The 24779-nt window shown below is 38.8% G+C and overlaps 1 protein-coding gene across 1 annotated transcript in view; it reads right to left on the reverse strand.

Moving 5' to 3' along the window:
* LOC126278935 (putative neural-cadherin 2) overlaps positions 1-24779 on the reverse strand; it is a 153430-nt gene that overhangs the window by 15480 nt on the left and 113171 nt on the right. Inside the window, exons 12-13 of the mRNA XM_049979213.1 lie at positions 15181-15344; positions 4112-4280 (exon numbers count right to left, since the gene is read on the reverse strand). Coding sequence (XP_049835170.1) covers positions 4112-4280; positions 15181-15344 — 333 coding nt within the window. The remainder of the gene's footprint in view (positions 1-4111; positions 4281-15180; positions 15345-24779) is intronic.

Genomic DNA, 24779 nt, shown 5'->3' on the forward strand with positions numbered 1-24779 from the left:
TTAAAGAAAGACTTGTAAGGGATAGAACAATTTATCAGCTTCCTGAAGTTCCTTCCAAAAGCGAGGAAAACAAAATAAACAAGAAAGAAGAACGAAAATACAACACTGCTGACGTTCCTAATTTAAACTAGAGGTATGTGATGCTGTAAATATGATCCCCAATTACCAAATCGTGAATACACCCGAACTAAAAATTTATCACCATAATGTGCAATCCCTGCGTAATAAGATCGATGAAATTAATGTTCTATTAACATACGAACTTAATGATATCTCAGTGTTATGAATTTCTGAGCACTGGCTTAACCCAGAATTAATCCAGAATACGAAAATAAACAAATTTGTCTTGGCTACTTACTACTGCAGGAAAAACAGCAAGCAGGGTGGGGTAGCAATTTACACAAAGGATAATGTAGATTTTATTACACTACCTGACTTAACTAGGGCAAATGTCGAAAAGGATTATGAAATTGCAGCTATAAAAATTACTCAGTTCAACCTGGTTATTGCTACAGTTTACCGATCACAGTCTGGGAATTTTGAACTTTTCTTAAACAAAGTGGCGTCAATGCTAAATAAAGTAAATAAAATGGATTGTGAATTGATAATCTGTGGGGACTTCAATATTGACTTCCTCACGAATAGTGGAAATAGGGAGACCATTTTGAACCTTGCAACGTCCTACAATTTAAAGGCTGAAGTAAAAGCAGCTACCCGAGTATCAGAAACTTGCCAAACAGCTCTTGATCAGTTTCTAGTCAGTTTCAATGCAGGTTTTAGTGATCATCTTGCTCAAATATTAAGCATAAAAGTACAAGGCAGTATTATTAACAACATGTCTTTCAGAACAGCATATCGAAGTTATAATCAGCATAATGTGAACTACTTCAATAACTTATTACAGAAAGAAAAATGGCTAGGAGTGTACAAAATGAACGATATAAATGAAAAATTCAACCCATTTCTTTGAACTTGCATTCCCACTGAAAACATTAACCATACAGGGAAACCCTAGAACAAACAGCTGGATCACAAATGGAATAAGAGTTTCATGCCAGAAGAAAAGACTACTTAATGAAATATGTAACTCAAAAAATTCCTCACCTGTAGTATGCACATACTATAAAAAATACTCCACAATATTAAGAAATGTAATAAAAGCAGCAAAAATAATGCATAATGATGAAATCATTTATAATTCAGCTAATAAATCAAAGGCTATGTGGAGTGTTATAAAAAAGAATGCAGAGAATACAGACAACCTTGGAAAAATATAACACTATCACATAAAAATAAAAAAGTAACAAACCCCTTAGAAGTAGCCAACACATTTAACAACTTTTTCACGGGTGTTGCTGAAAATATGTTACAATCAAACTTTAAGAGCACCCAGGCAAATGAATATAAAATAAGTGCATGTAGAGGATCAATGTACATCAGTTCTGTTTCACAAGATGAAGTAGCTAAAGCAATAAAAGGACTAAAAAATTCCAAATCGGCAGGTATTGATGGTATACCTGCAACAATGTTAAAGAAGAGCGCATCAAACCTGATTGAAGTACTCACACATTTATACAACTGCTCACTTCAGGCAGGCACTTTCCCTGATGTGTTGAAAACATCAAAAGTTATTCCTGTATATAAAAAGGGGTTAAAGACAATGTAAATAACTACAGACCCATCACAATTTCCTCCTGCATCTCTAAAGTACTGGAAAAAGTGATGTATGAGAAACTTATGAAATTTATTAATAAAAACAGCATCCTATGTAATGAACAACATGGATTCAGAAATAAGAGGTCAACAAAAACTGCTCTCTATGAGTGCATCAGTTCCATCCTAAACCTGATGGACAAAAAAACAGGAAACAATAGGAGTCTTTATTGGCTTGTCAAAAGCTTTTGACACGGTGGACCATAAAATTCTGCTATCAAAGCTAGAAAGGTATGGTATTCAAGGTCTGTCCAACAAGTGGATCAGTTCCTTCCTGACAAATCGTATGCAGGCAGTGTGCGTCAAGCATACAAATATTGAACTAAAAACTGTATCTAATCACTTATCTGACTATAAACAAATAAAATGTGGTGTACCCCAAGGATCCGTATTGGGACCCCTTCTGTTTCTTCTGTACATAAATGATCTAAGCTTAAATATTGATGCACACAAAACAATCATATTTGCAGATGACACCATGATTCTACTAAAAGGAGGTGACAATGAACAGTTACAGCAGACAGTAAACACAGTCACGAAACAACTTAGTAACTGGGCACAGAGTAATTAGCTTGTAATAAACAGTAAGAAAACCGTTGCTCTAAAATTCCACAGTATTCCTAACAAGGACATGTTTATTCCATCAGTCTCTATCAATGATGAGCCAGTTGGTAACAGTACTGGAACCAAATTCTTAGGACTTTGGCTGCAGAGTAACATAAGATGGAACAAGTATATTGAATATCTCAATGCTGAACCGAGCAAAACATGTTATCTTCTTTGTTCATTAAAATCATGAGAAAACAGTACTGAATGCATATCATGCGTACTTTCATTCTCGTCTTAGATATGGGGTCACCTTCTGGGGAAACTCTAACACAGCTAATAGCACTTTTAAACTACAAAAAAGGGCCATTAGAATCTTGTTTGGGTGCAAGCCTAGAGACTCTTGTAAACACCTGTTTAAGAAATCTGGTATTCCCCTATTACCATGTGTATACATTATGGAAACCCTTTTGTTCTTTAAATTAAATGTAATAGGCAAGGACTGGAGAATACAAAAAAACTGTGATATACATGAGCACTTTACCAGACAAAACAGAAACTTACATATGACTCAAATCAGCACAGCACTGTGCCAAAAAGGTACTTTTCACATGGGAGTTAAGCTTTATAACAAACTTCCTGAAAACATAAAAGCTATCACTGAGGTCAATACATTTGGAAAATCTCTAAAGTCATATTTACAGCATCACTGCTTTTACTCCATTGAAGAATATTTAAATTTATGAAATGTGTTATATAAATACTTACTTACATGTAAAGTGTATTATTGTAAGCTTACATATGTATGCCTTGAAATTACTTTCAGCCTGTATATTTATAACTTGACTTGTCCAATGTCTAATGCATAAGTTGCTATGTAGACAACAGGACCAATAAAATACAATATACAATCAGTCATATCCCACCCTGTCAAATGCAGCACCACTTGCGAAAGCATTTGTGTCATATACCAACTTGTCCACAGACTTTTATGTGAGCATGATCATCAGCAAGTTGTCCTTCTGAGTGAATGTCCACCACTAAGATATGGACAAAAGTAATGTAGACTAAGCAGTGCCAAAATGTGCAGCTGACTACAATATGCTCAATTAAAATAGCTACTTCACAACCCCCACCCCTCCCCCTATCAGTTCCAGTTTCCCTGACTTTCTTACAAAACATCCTGGCTTCAATCTCTGCCAGTACCTGTCCCACAAGTCTCCATCCCCATCCTCATACCTCCTACTTCACTTTATTAATATACATCTGCAGTGTTTGCTTTGTAGTCTCCCACTCCTCTGTTCTATCCCCCTCTTCCTGTCCCTCACCTAACCAAATCTTCCATTTCATCATGTGTCACACCCAACTCTCCATGCCTCTGTTGTCAGAGCAAGCTTCCTGCTGCCACACTCCTATCCCATTCCCCTGCTGACTCTGCCTCCTTGTCTCCCTGTCACCGTCCTTCCTTCCCTCCACCCTTCCTTGCTCCTCTCACACATTACACTTGATGTAATCCCTCATCTCCAGCCAACTGCAGTGTTGTGGATTACCTTTCTCTCTTTCCATTATTTTTACCACAGCTTGATTTGTCAGTTGTAGCAAGCAGAGGGCCTAACATTTATTAAGTAAGCTAACAGACAATAATAAATGCTTTTGAGATTTTTTTCTTTTTGTCATTCCTCTCCATACCTCTTAATGCCAAAGATCTAAAAATTTGGAGGTCTAAGAGAAAATCCAAAGTGCCATGCTTTTATGTCATTTTGGTAAAAAGGAGTTTTCTAGAAAGAAGTTTTTAAATTTCATAAGGTTTGATTATACAAAAATTCACCTGGTCCTGTTAGACTGTACATACCTTGTTGAAGATTTTCCTGATGAAGTTTTCATCTGACAAATGTAATATTCTGATTGAACCAGAATTGGCAATTACATTATAAGAAATATCTTTTACAATAACTGAGACATTCGCCAATATGTCAACTTGACCATGTTGATGATCATACACATTGAATTGCAAGGTGTATCTGTGGAACAGATAAAAGGTTATATCTAGGGAATAATTATTTTTAAAACAATATTACACTTTCAGCTTTCAATTGTCTAGAAAAATTTAATACATGTGCAAGTGAAACTTGAAAACTTAGTACAGAAAATTTACAGATTGATGGAGCTCTGAAGTTCATGTTCACAGAAAAAGTGACTGAGAGAGAGTGGTTGAAAAGAAATTGAGCACATTTTTCATATTACACATTAAGAGGCAGTGAAAATGTTTGAGCTGGATGATGTCCCACATCTTTAGAAAAATGTAGCATGTAAAAAGTATATATAATCAAACATTATAACATTAAATAATACATTTTTGCTCTCAATTTAAGACAGCCTGTAGAGCATAATGTAGGAAAATTTAGCAAACAATACTCGTTTGCAAGAAAGAATTATTATTACTACTTTATTATTTTATAATAATTATTATTAGTGTTACTGTTGAAAAAAGATACAAATCAACTGAAAGCACTTAACAGAGGACAGGCAAGGGGGCCTGATAGTATACCAACATGACTCTACATAGAGCAAGTGAAAGAAATTTGCATCTGTTCAAACAGCGATCTAACAGTCATGTAATGCAGATCACTGCAGCAGCAAAGAGTTCCATGTAGTTAAGAAAAATGTACAGATTATTCGCATTTTCAAGAAGGGCCATAGAACAGACATACAAAGCTATAGGTCTACATTGCTGGTGTCAGTTTGTTATAAAACTTTGAAACACAGTCTATGTCTGTGTATTATGACCTTCTTGAAGACTGAAAATCTCCTCTGTAAGAGTCAGTATGAATCTCATGAACAATGATTGAATGAAACTCATGTCACTTAGTTTGTTCATGAGATCTTGAACATGGTAATTACCAGTGCCCGAGTTGCTGCCAGGTTTTTTGACTTCTGAACAATGTTGTCTAATGAACAATATATGTGCTTTCAGAACATCAGACTATCTTTGTGGTAGGGTTGAAGAGCGCCCAGCAAATAGGATGCAGTATGTCACTTCTAACACAGAGAAACCGTCAGATGTAAAAGTAACTTTGGGCATATCTCAGGAAATAATTGTAGCACCATAACTGTTCACAATATACATAAATGAGAAAGCAGATAATACCAACATCGGAAGAAACATGTGGCTGTTTGCAAGTTGGTCCCATTGTATATAAAGAAGCTACAACATCAGAAAAGTGAAGCAAAATGTAGGAAGATCTGCAGAGAACTGACCCTTGGTGCGGGGGTTGGCAGTTGATCCTTAACATAAAAATGTATCATGTTCTGCGTAAATAGGTGGAGAGGCCTGTTGTTATATGATAACACAACTGCCAAATAGTCACTGGAAGCAGTCGAATGCAAGTACTTGGGCGTATGTGAATAGAGTGATTCAAAATGGAACACTTGCATAAAACTAATTGTGGTAGACACCAGACTGATTAACTGGAAGAATCCTCAGGAAGATCTAGGCATTCTTATAGGGCAGGATTACTAGTAGTTGGGAGCTCCAATGTTAGGTGTATAATGCCACCCCTTAGGGATATGGCTTCCAAAGAGGGGAAGGAGGATGTGTGTATTTTTTGTTCATACCATGGAAAGTCATTCCATACGTGAAGTGGCTCTTTCTGGATGCCATGAAGAGCACAGGGGATAGCCAATTGCAGGTGGTGGCTCATGTTGGTGCTAATGATGTGTATTGCATTGTACTATAAGAGAATGTCTCTGGTTTCTGGTGGCTATCTGAAATGATAAAGATTGTCAGTTTTGGTTGCAAGATGATGGCAGAGCTCACCATCTGTAGCACTGTCAACAAGACTGATTGTGGATCTTTGGTATAGAGCCACATGAGTTAGAGACTCAGTGGTTCTGTGACAGTGCAGGCTCCAGACTCCTTGACTTGGGACATAGGGTAGTGTAATATTAATCAGATTCCGCTTAATGTTTCAGTGCTCCATTACACACAGGAGACAGATTGCAGATACTGGAGGCTGTGTGGAGTGGACTGGGCAGTTTTTTAGGTTAGAGAATCTTGAGAAATAACAATGTCAAAGGATGCAAAACAAACACAGTATAACGGTATACCTAGAAACCTTAGTTATTCTAGCTGCAAACTGTCAAAGCAGCATTGGGAAAGAACCAGAGCTGCAAGTGTTAATAGAGAGCACTGAAGCTTGTAATGGGACATCTTTTCTAGCATTACCCTTTCTATATACACTCCTCGAAATTGAAATAAGAACACCGTGAATTCATTGTCCCAGGAAGGGGAAACTTTATTGACACATTCCTGGGGTCAGATACATCACATGATCACATTGACAGAACCACAGGCACATAGACACAGGCAACAGAGCATGCACAATGTCGGCACTAGTACAGTGTATATCCACCTTTCGCAGCAAAGCAGACTGCTATTCTCCCATGGAGACGATCGTAGAGATGCTGGATGTAGTCCTGTGGAACGGCTTGCCATGCCATTTCCACCTGGCGCCTCAGTTGGACCAGCGTTCATGCTGGACGTGCAGACCGCGTGAGACGACGCTTCATCCAGTCCCAAACATGCTCAATGGGGGACAGATCCGGAGATCTTGCTGGCCAGGGTAGTTGACTTACACCTTCTAGAGCACGTTGGGTGGCACGGGATACATGCGGACGTGCATTGTCCTGTTGGAACAGCAAGTTCCCTTGCCGGTCTAGGAATGGTAGAACGGTGGGTTCGATGACGGTTTGGATGTACCGTGCAATATTCAGTGTCCCCTCGACGATCACCAGAGGTGTATGGCCAGTGTAGGAGATCGCTCCCCACACCATGATGCCAGGTGTTGGCCCTGTGTGCCTCGGTCGTATGCAGTCCTGATTGTGGCGCTCACCTGCACGGCACCAAACACGCATACGACCATCATTGGCACCAAGGCAGAAGCGACTCTCATCGCTGAAGACCACACGTCTCCATTCGTCCCTCCATTCACGCCTGTCGCGACACCACTGGAGGTGGGCTGCACGATGTTGGGGCGTGAGCGGAAGACGGCCTAACGGTGTGCGGGACCGTAGCCCAGCTTCATGGAGACGGTTGCGAATGGTCCTCGCCGATACCCCAGGAGCAACAGTGTCCCTAATTTGTTGGGAAGTGGCGGTGCAGTCCCCTACGGCACTGCGTAGGATCCTACGGTCTTGGCGTGCATCCGTGCATCACTGCGGTCCGGTCCCAGGTCGCCGGGCACGAGCACCTTCGGCCGACCACTGGTGACAACATCGATGTACTGTGGAGACCTCATGCCCCACGTGTTGAGCAATTCGGCGGTACGTCCACCCGGCCTCCCGCGTGCCCACTATACGCCCTCGCTCAAAGTCCGTCAACTGCACATACGGTTCACGTCCACGCTGTCGCGGCATGCTACCAGTGTTAAAGACTGCGATGGAGCCACGGCAAACTGGCTGACACTGACGGCGGCGGTGCACAAATGCTGCGCAGCTAGCGCCATTCGACGGCCAACACCGCGGTTCCTGCTGTGTCCGCTGTGCCGTGCGTGTGATCATTGCTTTTACAGCCCTCTCGCAGTGTCCGGAGCAAGTATGGTGGGTCTGACACACCGGTGTCAATGTGTTCTTTTTTCCATTTCCCGCAGTGTATATTTCTAGGTTTCAATACCATTCCTCACAAGTGGAGTCTAGTAAGACTGCTTGCCTATGGCATACTGCCTCAGTTCCGCAACTGGATTCATGTTTTCCATCAGAAAATAACTGATGGAGAGTCATACAATAAAAGAGAAGTGATATCTAGAATTCCCCAGGTACCAGGTGTAGAAGTATGAAATCGAGATTTGGTTGCAATAATTACACATATGTTGTTTGGAATTGATTAACAACATTTTACTCACAACAATTTCCATTGCTATTGACACATTTCTCCCACCTCTCCGGCGGGCTATGAATGGCACGCCAAACAACCAGTTCTTTTATTGAGGCAGCCATTTTTGTACATTTTCATACGAACTGAAGGATTGTTCAGTGATGGCGTGTCCCAGTGACGCAAATATGTCATAATCAGATGTATTCAAATCTGGAGAAAAGCCACATGCCCTAGTATTTCCCAACTGAACACCCTGATTGTTTCCCTGATCCATTTTGCTGTGCTGATGAGGTGTTATCATGAACAATATAGCTTTGTGTTGCCGTTTTCCATATTCTGGTCCTTTTTCACGTAATATTTGATTTAAATCAATCATTTGCTGTTGGTAGCAATCAGTGTCAATGGTTTCACCAAGGTTTAGCAGCTCATAATAGATGACTCCCTTCTGATCCTACCAAACATGGAGCATTATATTCTTTCTAAAGCAATTTGCTCTTATGGTGACTGTTGATGGCTCGCCTTGATTCACCAGTGATATACAATGCTTAGGATTCTCAAAATATATCCATTTTTCATCATCTGTCACTATTTTATGGAGAAACAACTTTATTTTGTAACCGATGAGTAGCATTTCATAAGTGGTCTTTCAATTTGCTTGCTTCTTTCATTCAGTTCATGCAGAACCCATTTTCTGCTTTCTGCACCTTTCCCATAGCTTTCAACCAAAGACAAACGGCTTTCTATGTCACATTCAATTCTTCCACGAGTTCCTGTTGAGTTTGAGTATAATCTTCATCCAACAAGGCCTGCAATTTGTTGGCTTTGAACTTATTTGATGGTTTCCTGTGCTTGTCATTTCTCACATCAAGACCACCACATTCGAATTTTTTGAGCCACTTGAAACACTATGTTTTCCCAAGAGCACGTTCACAGAAAGTTTTGGCAAGCAATTTGATGTGATTCTGCAGCAGTTTTCTTCGAATGATAACAGAAAACCAATGCAGTCCACAAATCGTATTTCATAGCCACAAAAGTTGACATGTTTGGGGTTTGGAACAGATATCAATGAATGTAACTTGGGTTACTGTGTGTTGACATTCATTGTTAGTCATTAAAGGAAGCCGATGGCACTGCAGATGCAGTCTCATGGGGCTTACACTGATGGCTTGCACCATCTATAGGGAAATACCAGTTTCATACTTCTACACCTGGTAAGTGTTATAGGCTTTGTGCTGTTCCTAATCAACATAAATGATTTAGGAGGTAATCTGAGCAGTCATTTTAGATTGTCTGAGGATGATAATGTCAGTTACTGTTTAGTAAAGTCATTGGGAGATCAAAACAAATTGCAAAATGATCTACACAAGATATATGGCAAGCAAAATTGGCAAATGATCCTACATAATGAATAGTGTGAGGCCATCCACATGAGTACTAAAAGGGACCATTTAAATTTATGTTACATGATAAATCACACAAATTTAAAGGATATCGAGGGATTACAAATACAAACAACTTAAACTGAAATGATTAGTTGATAATGTGTGTGGGGAAGGCAAACCAAAGGCTGTGTTTTATTGGCAGAACACATAAAAGACAAATCGATTAAAGGTACTGTGTACATTATGCTTGTTCATCCTCTGCTACGGTACTGTTGTATGGTATGACATCTTTACCAGAGAGGATTGATGGAGGACACTAAAAAAGTTCAAAGAAGGGCAGCTCATTTTGTATTACTATGAAGCAGGGGGAAAGAGCACCTTGGATGTGATACGTGAGTTGCAGTGGCAGTCACTAAAACAAAGGTGTTTTTCATTGCACTTTTCATGAAGTTTCAGTCACCAGCTTTCTCCTCTGAATGTGAAACTATTTTGTTGGCACACACTGACATAAGTAGCAATGATCATCACAATAAAATAAGAGAAATCAGAACTTCCATGGAGAGATTCAAGTGTTCATTTTTCCTTCACTATTCAAAAGTGAAATGTTAGAAAATAGGCATTTAAGTGCGAATTGCAGAGTAGCCATGAAGATGTGCATGTGAAGTGTAATTCACCCACAAAAGAAGTAGAATTCAAAATACTTGTTTGATCAATAATTTGATATTGCTTATCAGTCTGCAACTCTTAACAGATAAGAGTGACAGATGATATTGAGAAAACTCAAAGGGTAACAGTGCATTTCATTGCAGATTCATTCAGTAAGTGCAAAAATGTCATGCAATGCACATCCATCTCTGGTAGGATAGACTGCAAGAGAAGTATTATGCACCACAGAGTGGTTTACAGTTAAAATTCTGGAATTATATGTCCCTAGAAGAGCCAACCAATATATTACTTCACTGTGTATACATATATTTTATGAAAAGACCATGAAGGCACATCAGAGAGATTTTGGCTTGTGTGGAGGCTTACCTACAATTTCTCTTCCCACACACCCTTTGTGACTTGAACAGGATACGAATTTTGTCTAAAAACATTTTCTTTGAGGAAATATTCAAAACTAGGCCTTGTGGGAACCACGTGCACTCAGAAATCTGACCCCACTTACAATAGTTTGTTTCAGGATTGATTCACCTCATTTAAAAACTCTATTTTTATACTATGTAAAGAACATCTATATATTTTAAGAATTTTGCACTACAGGAAGTATTACTGTTCAAAAATTTCGTGGTATAACTAAAACTCCATTGTTACTTTCTTGTAGACTTAATGTCTTTGCTTCAAAAAATTGGTACTTATTCTAGGAATATATTTTAGTTACTACAATATTCCAAATATAAAATTCAAGTTTTTAGCAAAATCTTGGTAGGGTTTGTTAGAACAAGGGAAGAGCAGTGCACACATAAAAATCCATTCAGAAAAACAGTACCTTGCGTCAAAGTCAATTAAATAATACAGTTTTATTGGTTAGTCAAAATAACTTCCTAACCCAATCTGTCACATATTACATATAATTCTTCTCTTTTATGTTTTATTTAAACTGTAATTGCTCTGTATTTTAACATCCTGCAAATGGAAAGAAGACAGGGATTTCTGGTCAGATGGGTACATGGTAATATCAACAGCAGCAGAAAATGGTATAACAAGAGCAGGATCCATAATGAATAGCAAGGTAGGGCAGAGAGTGTGTTACTGTGAACAGTTCAGTGACAGGTTTGTTCTTATCAGAATCGGCAGCAAACCAACACCGACAATGATAGTTCAAGTATACATGCTGATGTCGCAAGCTGAGGAGAAGAGATAGAGAAAGTATATGAAGATATTGAAAGGGTTATGCAGTATGTAAAGGGAGAGGAAAATCTAATAGTCATGGAGGACTGGAATGCAGTTGTAGGGGAAGGAGTAGAAGAAAAGGTTACAGGAGAATATGGGCTTGGGACAAGGAATGAGAGACGAGAAAGACTAATTGAGTTCTGTAATAAATTTCAGTTAGTAATAGTGAATACTCTCTTCAAGAATCACAAGAGGAGGAGATATACTTGGAAAAGGCCGGGAAATATGGGAAGACTTCAATTAGATTACATCATGGTCAGACAGAGATTCCGTAAGCAGATACTGGGTTGTAAGACTGACCTAGGAGCAGATATAGACTCAGATCACAATGTAGTAGTGATGAAGAGCAGGCTGAAGTTTAAGAGATTAGTCAGGAATAATCAATAAGAAAAGAAGTGGGATACAGAATTACTCAGGAAAGACAAGATATGCTTGAAATTCTCTAAGGCTATTGATACAGGAATAAGGAACACCGCAGTAAGCAGTACAGTAGAAGAGGAATGGACATCTATAAAAAGGACAGCAATAGAAGCTGGAAAGGAAACCATAAGTACAAAGAAGATAACTGCAAAGAAACCACGGCCAACAGAAGAAATACTTCAGTTGATCGATGAAAGAAAGAAGTACAAAAATGTTTATGGAAATTCAGGAATACTGAAATATAAGTTGTTGAGAAGTGAAAGAAATAGGACGGTCTGGGAAGCTAAGATGAAATGGCTGCATGAAAAATGTGAAAATATATATAAAAAAAAAATGACTGTTGGAAGAACTGATTCAGCATATAGGAAAATAGAAATGACCTTCAGCAAAATTAAAAGTGTGGGTGGTAATGTTAAGAGTGCAATGGTAATTCCAGTGTTAAATGCAGAAGAGAGAGTGGGTAGGTGGAAAGAGGACATCAAAGGCCTCTATGACAAGGAAGATTTGTCTGATTTGATAGAAGAAGAAACAAGAATTGATTTAGAAGAGACAGGGGATCCAGTATTATAATCAGAATTTAAAACAGCTTTGGAGGACTTAAGATCAAGTAAGGCAGAAGGGATAGATAACATTCAATCAGAATTTCTAAAATCATTGGAGGAAGTGGAAACAAAATGACTATTCACATTGGTATGTAGCATGTATGAGTCTAGCGACATACCATCTGACTTTTGAAAAAAATCATCTACACAACTCTGAAGACTGCAAGAGCTAAGAAGAGTGAGAATTATCGCAAAATCAGCTTAACAGCTCATGCATCCAAGTTGCAGACAAGAATAATGTACAGTAGAATGGAAAAGAAAATCGAGGATGTGGTAGACGATGATCAGTTTGGCTTTATGAAAGATAAAGGCACCAGAGAGGCTGATAATGGAAGCAAGACTAAAGAAAAATCAAGAGACATTCATGGGATTTGTTGACCTGCAAAAAGCATTCGACAATGTCAAATGGTGCAAGATGTTTGAAATTATGAAAAAATATGAGTAAGCTATAGGGAGAGATGGATAATATACAATATGTACAAGAACAAAGAGGGGATAATATGAGTGGATGACCAAGAATGAAGTGCTTTGATTAAAAATGGTGCAAGACAAGGATGCAATCTTACATCCCTGTTGTTCAGTCTATACATCGAAGAAGCAATGATGGAAATAAAAGAAAGGTTCAAGAGTGCAATTAAAATTCAAGTTGGAAGAATATCAATGATACGATTCACTGATGACACTGCTATGTTGACTGAAAGTGAAGAAGAATTACATGATATGTTGAATGGATTGAACAGTCTAATAAGTACAGAATATGAATTGAGAGTAAATCGAAGGAAGATAAAAGTAATGAGAAGTAGCAGAAATGAGAACAGCAGAAACTTAACACTGTGGGAAAACCAAACAGAAGAAAATTGAAGCATTTGAGATGTGGTGCTATAGATGAATGTTGAAGATTAGGTGGACTTATAAGGTAAGGAATGAGGAGGTTCTGTACAGAATTGGAGAGGAAAGGAATATCTGGAAAACACTGACGAGGAGAAGGTACAGGATGACAGGACATCTGTTAAGACAACAGGTGATGACAAATGAATTCATGGCAGGCTGCCAACTGATGAAAAAAAAACTACTATTACTCTCCATACAGTGGAGATGCCGAGTCGCAGGTATGCAGAACAAAAAGACTGTTAGAAAGTAAGCTTTTGGCCAGCAAGGCCTTCATTGGAAATAGACTACACACACACACACACACACGCACGCACGCGCACACACACACACACACACACACACACACACACACACACACACACACACACACACAAAAGGAACTCACATACACATGACCACAGTCTCTGGCTGTGTGTGTGTGTGTGTGTGTGTGTGTGTGTGTGTGTTATCTTTTTCTGATGATGACCTTTTTGGCCTAAAGCTTACTTTCTAACAGTCTTTTTTGTTGTGCCTATCTGAGTCTCAGTATCTCCACTATATGGTGAGTCACAACTACCCTTCTCATATTATTGCCATATTCTATTCTGGCTTTTCCATACTTTCAAAGTATCATATTCATTATTTAAAATTGTTTAAGCACCTCTCAGTTCATCAACTGGACATGAAATGAAATAGTGTTTCAGCATGCCTGGAAGAAATGCTTTGGAAGAACAGACAACAATACTATATATTTTGTACAACATTTCAAAGTGTGATTTAGGCATGAAAAGTGGGTAAAGTAATCGTGTGGCTTGTAACCAAATGACAAGATAATCAAAATCTTGTTTTGATGATACAAGTACAGACATGAGACTAATATAACACTGCTGTAACAAATTTTAACAGTCTGTCACCACGATAAGGTAAAAAGGTAAATTTGTGCATTTAAAATAAATTAATGTCATCATTTTCCCTACAAGCTGCCTGATTCTTCAAAATTGCAGTTGAAAATATAAAAGCTGCCTCTGTCAACATGTATTAGTAATAATAATAATAATAATAATAATAATAATAATAATAATAATTTACTCAACATTGAATGATTATTGCATATGTACAAAAACAGGTTACAATTATTGATTCATAATACAATACTATATACTTCTGCTTAATGTCCTTTTACATATTGTCACATGCAGGAGTGTGGCTGCTTTACCTTACTGCTTACATGGGCAGATTAACAACTCATGGAAGAGTTTAAGATTAAACAGAACAACAAGACATTTCCTAGAATATTTGCCTCAGTAGCCAAGCAGTCAACATGACAGACACTCAAGCAGGGAACCTGGGGTCGATTTCCAGTACTGCCAGGGAGTTTTCCGTGGTGGGAAGACTGGACCAAGGTGCACTCAACCTCGTAATGCCAGTTGAGGAGCTAACTGATTCAGAGGTAGTGACTCCGAGATCAGAACGTTGACAATGTCAGAGTGTGGTGTGCTGATCCCACACTCTTCCGTTCACATGCAATGATGAATGGCTGAGAATGATACAGTGATCAGTCAAGTAGTGCATAGTCCTCAGGGCCTGATCATGGGGTTTCCTTTCTTTTCCTTCCTTTATGAAGTATTATGTCTGATACTAGACAGTGACAAAATTGCTTGTTTGGTATTAATTTTATCTGACACTGTCTTTTTTCTGGACATAAACATTAACTAGTATTACTACTGAGATACGAAGCTGAAGGCTGTTGCCCTTTGAGCTAAGAAGTAAAAAAAAAATCAGTCGACGCAATGGCTACAAAAGATCTCTCTGACAAACACTTTTCCTTGTGATTAATCTCCATAGTTAAAATATTCAAAAATAGTGAAAAGTACATCCTCACCTTCCTGCTTCTATACCTTTCTTGATTTTTATCATTCCTGATTTCTCATCAAGTATAAATTTATCAGGCTGATGTCCATGCCAAAAGAACCTTTTATCAGGAAAGTCCCAATCATCTGCATCATCAACAAAGACTCTGCCAATTTCAGCTTCTGAAGTATGCACCTATTAACATAAGAGAAAAAAGGTGCAAGCAACTAGTAACTTTTAGTATTCTTCATTGTCTGTTGCATCAATGTTCCATTATACTCTAACTAAAATGGTTTACAGTTTCAATTTGTGAAATTATGTATACAAGAATAGAATGCAGGGTTAATACTTAAATGCACTGAAGCTACTTTTATCCATCACAGTAGTTTCTACTCACACATGCTCAATGTGCACTTTTTAATGACTTCGCAACAATAACAACAAATGACATTGTTTTGACTGGACTGTAACACACCCGACTGACATAAAACAGAGAAAGTTAACAGAAACACTTCATTTCTATCATGTTATTTCCTCATGGGGTTTTGTATTTCATTTTTGTATAAAAATCTTGGATTGGTTCCAAGAGAGATCAATTATGAACTGTATGAATGTTAAATGCTCAGGAGAAATACGCACCAACCAGGACTTATAAGGGGTGATCAAAAACTTTCTGTTTGAGGGCACTGCTGCAGCATATATGCAACACAGCATAACTCTGATGTCAGTATACATATACTGACATGTAGGCAACAGATTAATGTGCTATTTGTGTCTTTCCAACATGTGTGTGGTAAATTCATAAATGTGAACTATGGTGATGTTATTACAAAATTCAACCAAATAGGACCAATGTGCTATTATTCTTTTCTTGACTGCTGGAGGATAAACACCAGCAGACATCCATTGGAGAACAAAGAATGTGTAAAGGGCAGAATGTCTGTTGAAAATGACCACTGTGGAATGGTGCACCAAGTTCCTGCAGTATTTGCTGCTATCTAGTCACCCACATTTTCAAACACACATGCTACTAGTTACTCTGCTGCATTTGCTACAGCTGCCACTGCAGCATGAAGGTGCTGCCATGAACAATTACACCACTGCCAATAAGATTCAAACATCCCCTCTCCAGAGCTCCAGTGGGAATGTATTTAAGTTCAAACATTCATGCACTGACCCCATTTTGAGTGTTTGCCAGCTGAATAACATCTTCTGAACAAACATTATATTGAAGACTGACAGATTTATAAATCTTTTGTATCTGTATACACTCCTAGACTCGCATCTACTGTTAGCAACTGCCAGTGCAAATACAGCAACAAAATTATGAATTATTTTTACTGTTTGATATTACATATAGAATAAATTAATATCTGAATACTCTGTTCATGAACAGCATCTGTTCTTTGGTTCTGAATCCACTAAAGAATGACTTAGCATGCAAGGAAGTCATGACAGTTCCTTGCTGGTTTGACCTGATAAAAGATGGCGATCAATTTGGGAGGCTTGCCTCACCATTATGGACAAAAACAAGTAGACAGTTGGTGATGCAATTACCATATTTACTTGAATCTAAGCCGCACTTAAATCTAAGCCTCACCTGAAAAATGAGACTGAAAATCAAGGAAAAAAAAAAAAAATTCCCGAATCTAAGCCACACCTGAAATTTGAGACTCGAAATTCAAGGAGAGAGAAAAGTTTTAGACTGCATCTCCAAATCGAAACAAAGTTGGTCCATTGTAACATGAGACACAATTTAGGTTGAATGGATGAAGATACAGCTACAGTAGTTTGGTTCAAGTCATAAGCTTAACAGGTAAGCTTTACCAAGTAGCCATTGCTATGTGTCAGACACTCCGTCCTTATTTGTACGGGTACCCTTCCTTTTTCACGTGATTCATCTGGTTTGAATAGATTGCTTATTTTGCTTTTAGCTGATAAGTACTGTTCTCTTTGCTATAGGTGTTTACGTCACTCTAAGCTGAAACTGCATTTTTTTAATGTGTCATTCATTGTTTGTCGCATTCTGATAATGTGTGTTTATGACCTGTCGCAGCCCGTGGCATGGCTTGCTTTTGTGCACACTCACAATAAAAAAAAAAGAGAGGAATTGTCTCATTAGCAAAACAATGACAAGAGATTGCTATTCGTTGTTACTTACACTGCTTCTTTCTTTGCTAATGATCAACATGAACCAAATAAAAGACTGATAAGACTGATAGAAGATGTTATGAATGAGAATTCAGCGAACATTTTTCTCCATTTGAAAATCTTTGCAGACGCCTCTTTAGTACATTACATTCTGCACAGAAATAAGAGTCATCTTAGAATTAAAAATCTAGTCAGTTGCCGTACTTCATTTCTGACTGTATCACTTATCAGCATAAGAATAATATGAATTTAAACACGACATGATATGTATATTCTTCCACGTTTGCTGTTGTCTCACTTTTAGTTTCGTAGTTTATTAGGCAGACAGGATTTAAATGAGACAGCAACAAAAATGAAAGAATACATGCCATAATGTTTACATTCTTCTACCTTTTCCTTTAACTTATTTACTGATGCAGAGGTTTTAGCACCAGTATTCATCTTTCTGCCTGCAAAGCATGCCTGTGTAGCGCTACACATATTCGACAGCAGAAGTTAGTTGTGACGGCACCTACCAACATTTTTCAGAACTTCCACTTACTTTGCACTCAATTCTAAGCCACAAGCAGTTTTCTGGATTACAAAAACCGGGAAAAAAGTGCGGCTTAGATTCGAGTAAATACGGTAGGGTGGACGGGTGCAAAACCTTTCCTATGATAGTAAAGGATCTCAACATCAGCTTCAGTAGCATGCAATAAATTATCTGGCTGGAATTAGGGTACCATACAGTCTGTGGCCAGTGAATACCTGAGTACTGAATGCCGCTCAAACTGCAAACCGGATGGCTGTTTGTCTGAAGCACCTGGTGTATTTCAATGTTGAAGGCAACATATTCCTTGAACACATTGCTGCAGGTAATGAAAGCTGGTACCACTGCTGGGGACTGGAGTCAAAAGCATAGCTGTTATCCATCATCCTCTGCACCCAACAAAGTTCGAGAGCCAGCACTCTGCTGGAAAGGTAATGCCCACTCTGTTTCTTGATTACCGGACCCCTTGATTATTGATTACAAGGAACCTGGTGTCTCCATCACTGGTGAATGGTACTGTGCAATGTTGGAGAAATTATGGCGTTGCAATTAAGGCAAAACATTCAGAAGAACTGCAACAAGGGGTGCTGCTGCTTCATGATAACACATGTTCCCATATTGAAAGTGTCGTAACACAGAAGTTAAGCCATCTTAATTATGAGGCACTTGAGCATCTACAGTTCTAATCTCTCCTCAAGCAATTATTTCACCTTTGATCTGTCAACAATTCCTATCAGATGAGACTTCTCTTGAGATAGTAGTGTTGCACTGAATCATTCAAGGCGTGGATGTTACTGAGTGATGAGTAGATGCTTCTGAGTGGTGGTTTGTTTGGAGACAGTGGAGGAGACTGTCAATGATATTGTTTGTGGACATGGCCAATGATGTAGAAAAGGGAGAGAAATGCCTCGGAATTGTTATTGGTCTTGGGGCAGATATGTTTACCATGAGCTGGGCTTAATTTTGAATGCAAGTCTTGGAGTTTTGGAGATCAGTACGCATGAAGACGAGTTGGTATTTTGGGGATTATGTGAGTTTCAGTCTGGAAAAAGAGTTAAGCTGTAGAAGAAAGTAGAAAAGTCATTCTTCATCATGAGTCCAGACCACAAAGATATCAATAGATCTGTATCAAGGTATTGGGCACACCGTTTGGAAAATGCCTTTTCCATGTGGCCCAGGCAAAAGCTGACAGTGTCATCCTGTTTCCCAAAACTGTCAATCTGATGTGTTTATAGTTTGGCCTATAAGATAAGTTAGATGTAAATATGGGAATGGAAAGTTGTTGACATAATATAAGTAGAGGAAGCTGTATGTTTAACTCACCATATAATTGAGGTGCAGAGTGACTGATAGGAACATAAAGAAGACAAAAATGTTGCTAAGCTTTTGAATGGGCCTTCAACTAATGATGTACAAGCATGTAATGAGAAGAATGGCTATATTTTACCATCCAGCTACATTGTGCTGGTACTGCAGCTTGATTGAGTGAGAGGTCATACACAGTCAAGTGTGTGAGGGAAGAAAAGTGGGGAATGGGAAGGGAAGGTTGGAGGGAAAAGTGTTGCTGATGGTTGGGAAGGAGAAACAGCAAGTGCACAGTATTGGAATGTGGCATTGGTGCAATCACTTTGGTGCAAGCAGGGGGAGTTGTCTTTGGTGCCCAATGACATGGAAGAGTGGACAACGAGGGGGAGACAGAACAGATGAAGAGACTGTGAGTATAATATAAGTGAGGTAGGCGACATACAGACAGGAGTGAAGTGAGAAAACAGCAACACTTTAAAATGTGTTCTATGACTACTTAATCCAGCCTCTATTACTCATCCATAACAATATATACTCCAGGCTCATCACAGGCAAAAACTCAACATTAAAGGCAGGGCCACATTGGAAAGTTCTCATTATTTTCCAGCACAGCATTTCAGCACAGAGCACAACATTTCACATAGGCGTAACTGTATCAATGCTGACATGAATGGACAAAGGTAAGTTATCCACTTTGGGGATGTCCATTACACAGTTGTTGAACATGGTCTACTGCACGACTCAAGCGATCTGAGTGTCTGGTATATTACATGGGACATTTTATCATAAGTAGACAATCTATTTAAAAAAAAAAAATATTATTAGCCTCCCCTCCCACATATCCAACAGATTGCCTCTGTTTACTGTAAACTTTTTGTATTTTTCTTATCTTTTTTGCCATTTTCTCTTCATCTTATATATTTATATTCACCACTCACATTATTGCTCTATAAAGTGTGAACTGATTTTGACACATTTGTGCTGTTATTCAGCTTGCTCATTATGAGTCACAGTCCTTGATTTTAAAAAGCGTGCTGTGCTGCTCCTCCAGTTACAGGAGTGGAAACTGGTGCTGTGCTTGAAAAGGATCACTCCCTTTCTGACAGAAGCAACAAAAACTTGGCAGCAGATGTCTCTCTTGATCTTACTGACAACCATCTATTCCAAGATAGTTAAAGTCTAATTTACTAGTTTTTATGAAATAAATTTGAAATTGTTTGTAGTTTTTATTTTCTATTTATCTAGTGGTTCACCAAATCTGTTTGATGACAACGGGACCGAGCTTTCCATACCCCATCCTAACTAGTTGGCCTGTTAAATTCTTATAAGCATTTAATCACTCTATAGGCCAGTTGCATGTTGGCAGCAGAGTGCAGTTGTATCAGTTTTGCTCAAATTTTTGGTAATTTTCAACTGCAGCTTAGACTTAATTGAAGAGTTTGTCATTAATAGTTTGTCAGTTGATTTACTGCTGTAAGATGTGCTCTTTTCTAGAATGGCAGCATGGATGGTCCCTGACAGAAGCAGTAAGTCTATGAACTTACAGTACACAGGCAGCAGCTCACTGGCAGTGCCACAGATTACATCAATGCACTGTGGGAGGTGCTGAATCAGCTGGTAGTTTCTTCTGATCTTTCAGTGAAAGAGGTGAGAACAATCATATCCCCATAGTGAAGCCATGTTATAAGAAACAGTCCTTGTAGTTTATTTCCTTGAAATGGATCACCCTTTGCATTTGCAACTTAAGCACACTGCATCTAAATTGCAACCATCTGAAGGATTTTCATTGGATCACAGGGATTAGTTTTAAAAATAAAAGCCCACTGAAGATGCTGCAACTGTAGTGAAACATGTTTGGGTTACAAAAGAAAATTGTGTTTTGCTTAAGGTGGACCCTATCCAAAAACATACTTATTATTAAAGCAAACATGGAAAAAAGATCTTCAACCCCAAGATAATTATTTTGATGTCATGCCAGGCATTTCTGAGCAAGCTCTACAAGAAACCACACCATGTGGTAAAAATATGAAAAATAAAAGCCCACTGAAGATGATGCAACTGCAGTGAAACATGTTTGGGTTAAAAAACAAAATTGTGTTTTGCTAAAGGTGGACCCTATCTAAAAACATTATTGTTGTTATTGTGGTCTTCAGTCCTGAGACTGGTTTGATGCAGCTCTCCATGCCACTCTATCCTGTTCAATCTTCTTCATCTCCCAGTACCTACTGCGCCTTCATCCTTCTGAATCTGCTTAGTGTATTCATCTCTTGGTCTCCCTCTACGATTTTTACCCTCCACGCTGCCCTCCAATACTAAATTGGTGATCCCTCGATGTCTCAGAACATGTCCTACCAACCGATCCCTTCTTCTAGTCAAGTTGTGCCACAAGCTCCTCTTCTCCCCAATTCTATTCAATACCTCCTCATTAGTTATGTGATCTACCCATCTAATATTCAGCATTCTTCTGTAGCACCACATCTTGCAAGCTTCTATTCTCTTCTTGTCTAAACTATTTATCGTCCACGTTTCACTTCCATACATGGCTACACTCCATACAAATACTTTCAGATATGACTTCCTGACATTTAAATCTATACTCCATGTAAACAAATTTTTCTTCTTCAGAAACGCTTTCCTTGCCATTGCCAGTCTACATTTTATATCCTCTCTACTTCCACCATCATCAGTTATTTTGCTCCCCAAATAGCAAAACTTCTTTACTACTTTAAGTGTCTCATTTCCTAATCTAATTCCCTCAGCATCACCCAACTTAATTCGACTACATTCCATTATCCTTGTTTTGCTTTTGTTGATGTTCATCTTATACCCTCCTTTCAAGACACTTTCCATTCCATTCAACTGCTCTTCCATGTCCTTGACTGTCTCTGACAGAATTACAATTTCATCGGCGAACCTCAAAGTTTTTATTTCTTCTCCGTGGAATTTAATACCTACTCTGAACTTTTCTTTTGTTTCCTTTATTGCTTGCTCAATATACAAATTGAATAATATCGGGGACAGGCTACAACGCTGTCTCACCCCATTCCCAACCATTGCTTCCCTTTCATACCCCTCGACCCTTATAACTGCCATCTGCTTTCTGTGCAAATTGTAAATAGCCTTTCGCTCCCTGTATTTTCCCCTGCCACCTTTAGAATTTGAAAAAGAGTATTCCATTCAACATTGTCAAAAGCTTTCTCTAAGTTTACAAATGCTAGAAATGTAGGTTTGCCTTTCCTTAATCTATTTTATAAGATAAGTTGTAGGGTCAGTGTTGCCTCACGTATTCCAACATTTCCGCGGAATCCAAACTGATCTTCCCCGATGTTGGCTTCTACCAGTTTTTCCATTCGTCTGTAAAGAATTCACGTTAGTATTTTGCAGCTGTGACTTATTAAACTGATAGTTCGGTAATTTTCACATCTGCAGGAACCTGCTTTCTTTTGGATTGGAATTATTATATTCTTCTTGAAGTCTGAGGGTATTTCGCTTGTCTCATACATATTGCTCACCAGATGGTAGAGTTTTGTCAGGACTGGCTCTCCCAAGGCTGTCAGTAGTTCTAATGGAATGTTATCTACTCCGGGGGCCTTGTTTCGACTCCGGTCTTTAAGTGCTCTGTCAAACTCTTCACGCAGTATCATATCTCCCATTTCATCTTCATCTACATCCTCTTCCATTTCCATAATATTGTCCTCAAGAACATTACCCTTATATAGACCCTCTATATACTCCTTCCACCTTTCTGCTTTCCCTTCTTTGCTTAGAACTGGGTTTCCATCTGAGCTCTTGATATTCATGCAAATGGTTCTCCTTTCTCCAAAGGTCTCTCTAATTTTCCTGTAGGCAGTATCTATCTTCCCCTAGTGAGATAAGCCTCTACATCCTTACACTTGTCCTCTAGCCATCCCTGCTTAGCCATTTTGCACTTCCTGTTGATCTCATTTCTGAGACGTTTGTATTCCTTTTTGCCTGCTTCACTTGCTGCAATTTTGTATTTTCTCCTTTCATCAATTAAATTCAGGTTTTCTTCTGTTACCCAAGTATTTCTACCAGCCCTCGTTTTTTTACCTATTTGATCCTCTGCTGCCTTCACTATTTCATCCCACAAAGCTACCCATTCTTCTTCTACTGTATTTCTTTCCCCCATTCCTGTCAATCGTTCCCTTATGCTCTCCCAGAAACTCTGAACAACCTCTGGTTCTTTCAGTTTATCCAGGTCCCATCTCCTTATATTCCCACCGTTTTGAAGTTTCTTCAGTTTTATTCTACAGTACATAACCAATAGATTGTGCTCAGAGTCCACATCTGCCCCTGGAAATGTCTTACAATTTAAAACCTGGTTCCTAAATCTCCTTCTTAGCATTATATAATCTATATGATACCTTTTAGTATCTCCAGGGTTCTTCCATGTATACAACATTCTTTCATGATTCTTAAACCAAGTGTTAGCTATGATTAAGTTATGCACTGTGCAAAATTCTACCAGGCGGCTTCCTCTTTCATTTCTTAGCCCCAATTCATATTCACCTACTATGTTTCCTTCTCTCCCTTTTCCTACTCTTGAATTGCAGTCACCCATGACTATTAAATTTTCGTCTCCCTTCACTACCTGATTAATTTCTTTTATCTCATCATACATTTCATCAGTTTCTTCATCATCTGCAGAGCTAGTTGGCATATAAACTTGTACTGCTGTAGTAGACCTGAGCTTTGTGTCTATCTTGGCCACAATAATGCATTCACTATGCTGTTTGTAGTAGCTTACTAGCATACCTATTTTGCTATTCATTATTAAACCTACTCCTGCCTTACCCCTATTTGATTTTGTATTTATAACCCTGTATTCACCTGACCACAAGTCTTTTTCCTCCTGCCACTAAACTTCACTAATTCCCACTATATCTAACTTTAACCTATCCATTTCCCTTTTTAAATTTTCTAACCTTCCTTCCCAATTAAGGGATCTGACATTCCACGCCTTGATGCGTAGAATGCCAGTTTTATTTCTCCTGATAACAACTTCCTCTTGAGTAGTCCCCACCCAGAGATCTGAAGGGGGGATGATTTTATCTCCGGAATATTTTACCCAAGAGGATGCCATCATCATTTAATCATACAGGAAAGCTGCATACCCTCGGGAAAAATTACAGCTGTGGTTTCTCCTTGCTTTCAGCTGTTCGCAGTACCAGAACAGCAAGGCCATTTTGGTTAGTGTTGCAAGGCCAGGTCAGTCAATCATCCAGACTGTTGCCCCTGCAACTACTGAAAAGGCTGCTGCCCCTCTTCAGGAACCACACATTTTTCTGGCTTCTCAACAGATACCCCTCTGTTGTGGTTTCACCTACGGTATGGCTATCTGTATCGTTGAGGCACGCAAGCCTCCCCACCAACAGCAAGGTCCATGGTTCATGGGGGGGATCCAAAAACATATGTATAATAGAAGTACAGCTGTTGGTATTTACCGTCTTCAGGCCTTTCACCAGCTGCAGTCCCACTGCATTTACATAAGATGGAACTACAGAAACTTGATTGTTGGAAGGACTGACTTGGCATACAGAAAAGCAAGGGCAATAACACTAAGAGTGTAATGGAAATTTCACTGTTACATGTAGAGGAGAGAACAGATAGGTGGAAAGAGTACA

This window comes from Schistocerca gregaria, chromosome 6, assembly GCF_023897955.1.
Source record: "Schistocerca gregaria isolate iqSchGreg1 chromosome 6, iqSchGreg1.2, whole genome shotgun sequence".
NCBI classification, from domain to species: Eukaryota; Metazoa; Arthropoda; class Insecta; order Orthoptera; family Acrididae; genus Schistocerca; species Schistocerca gregaria.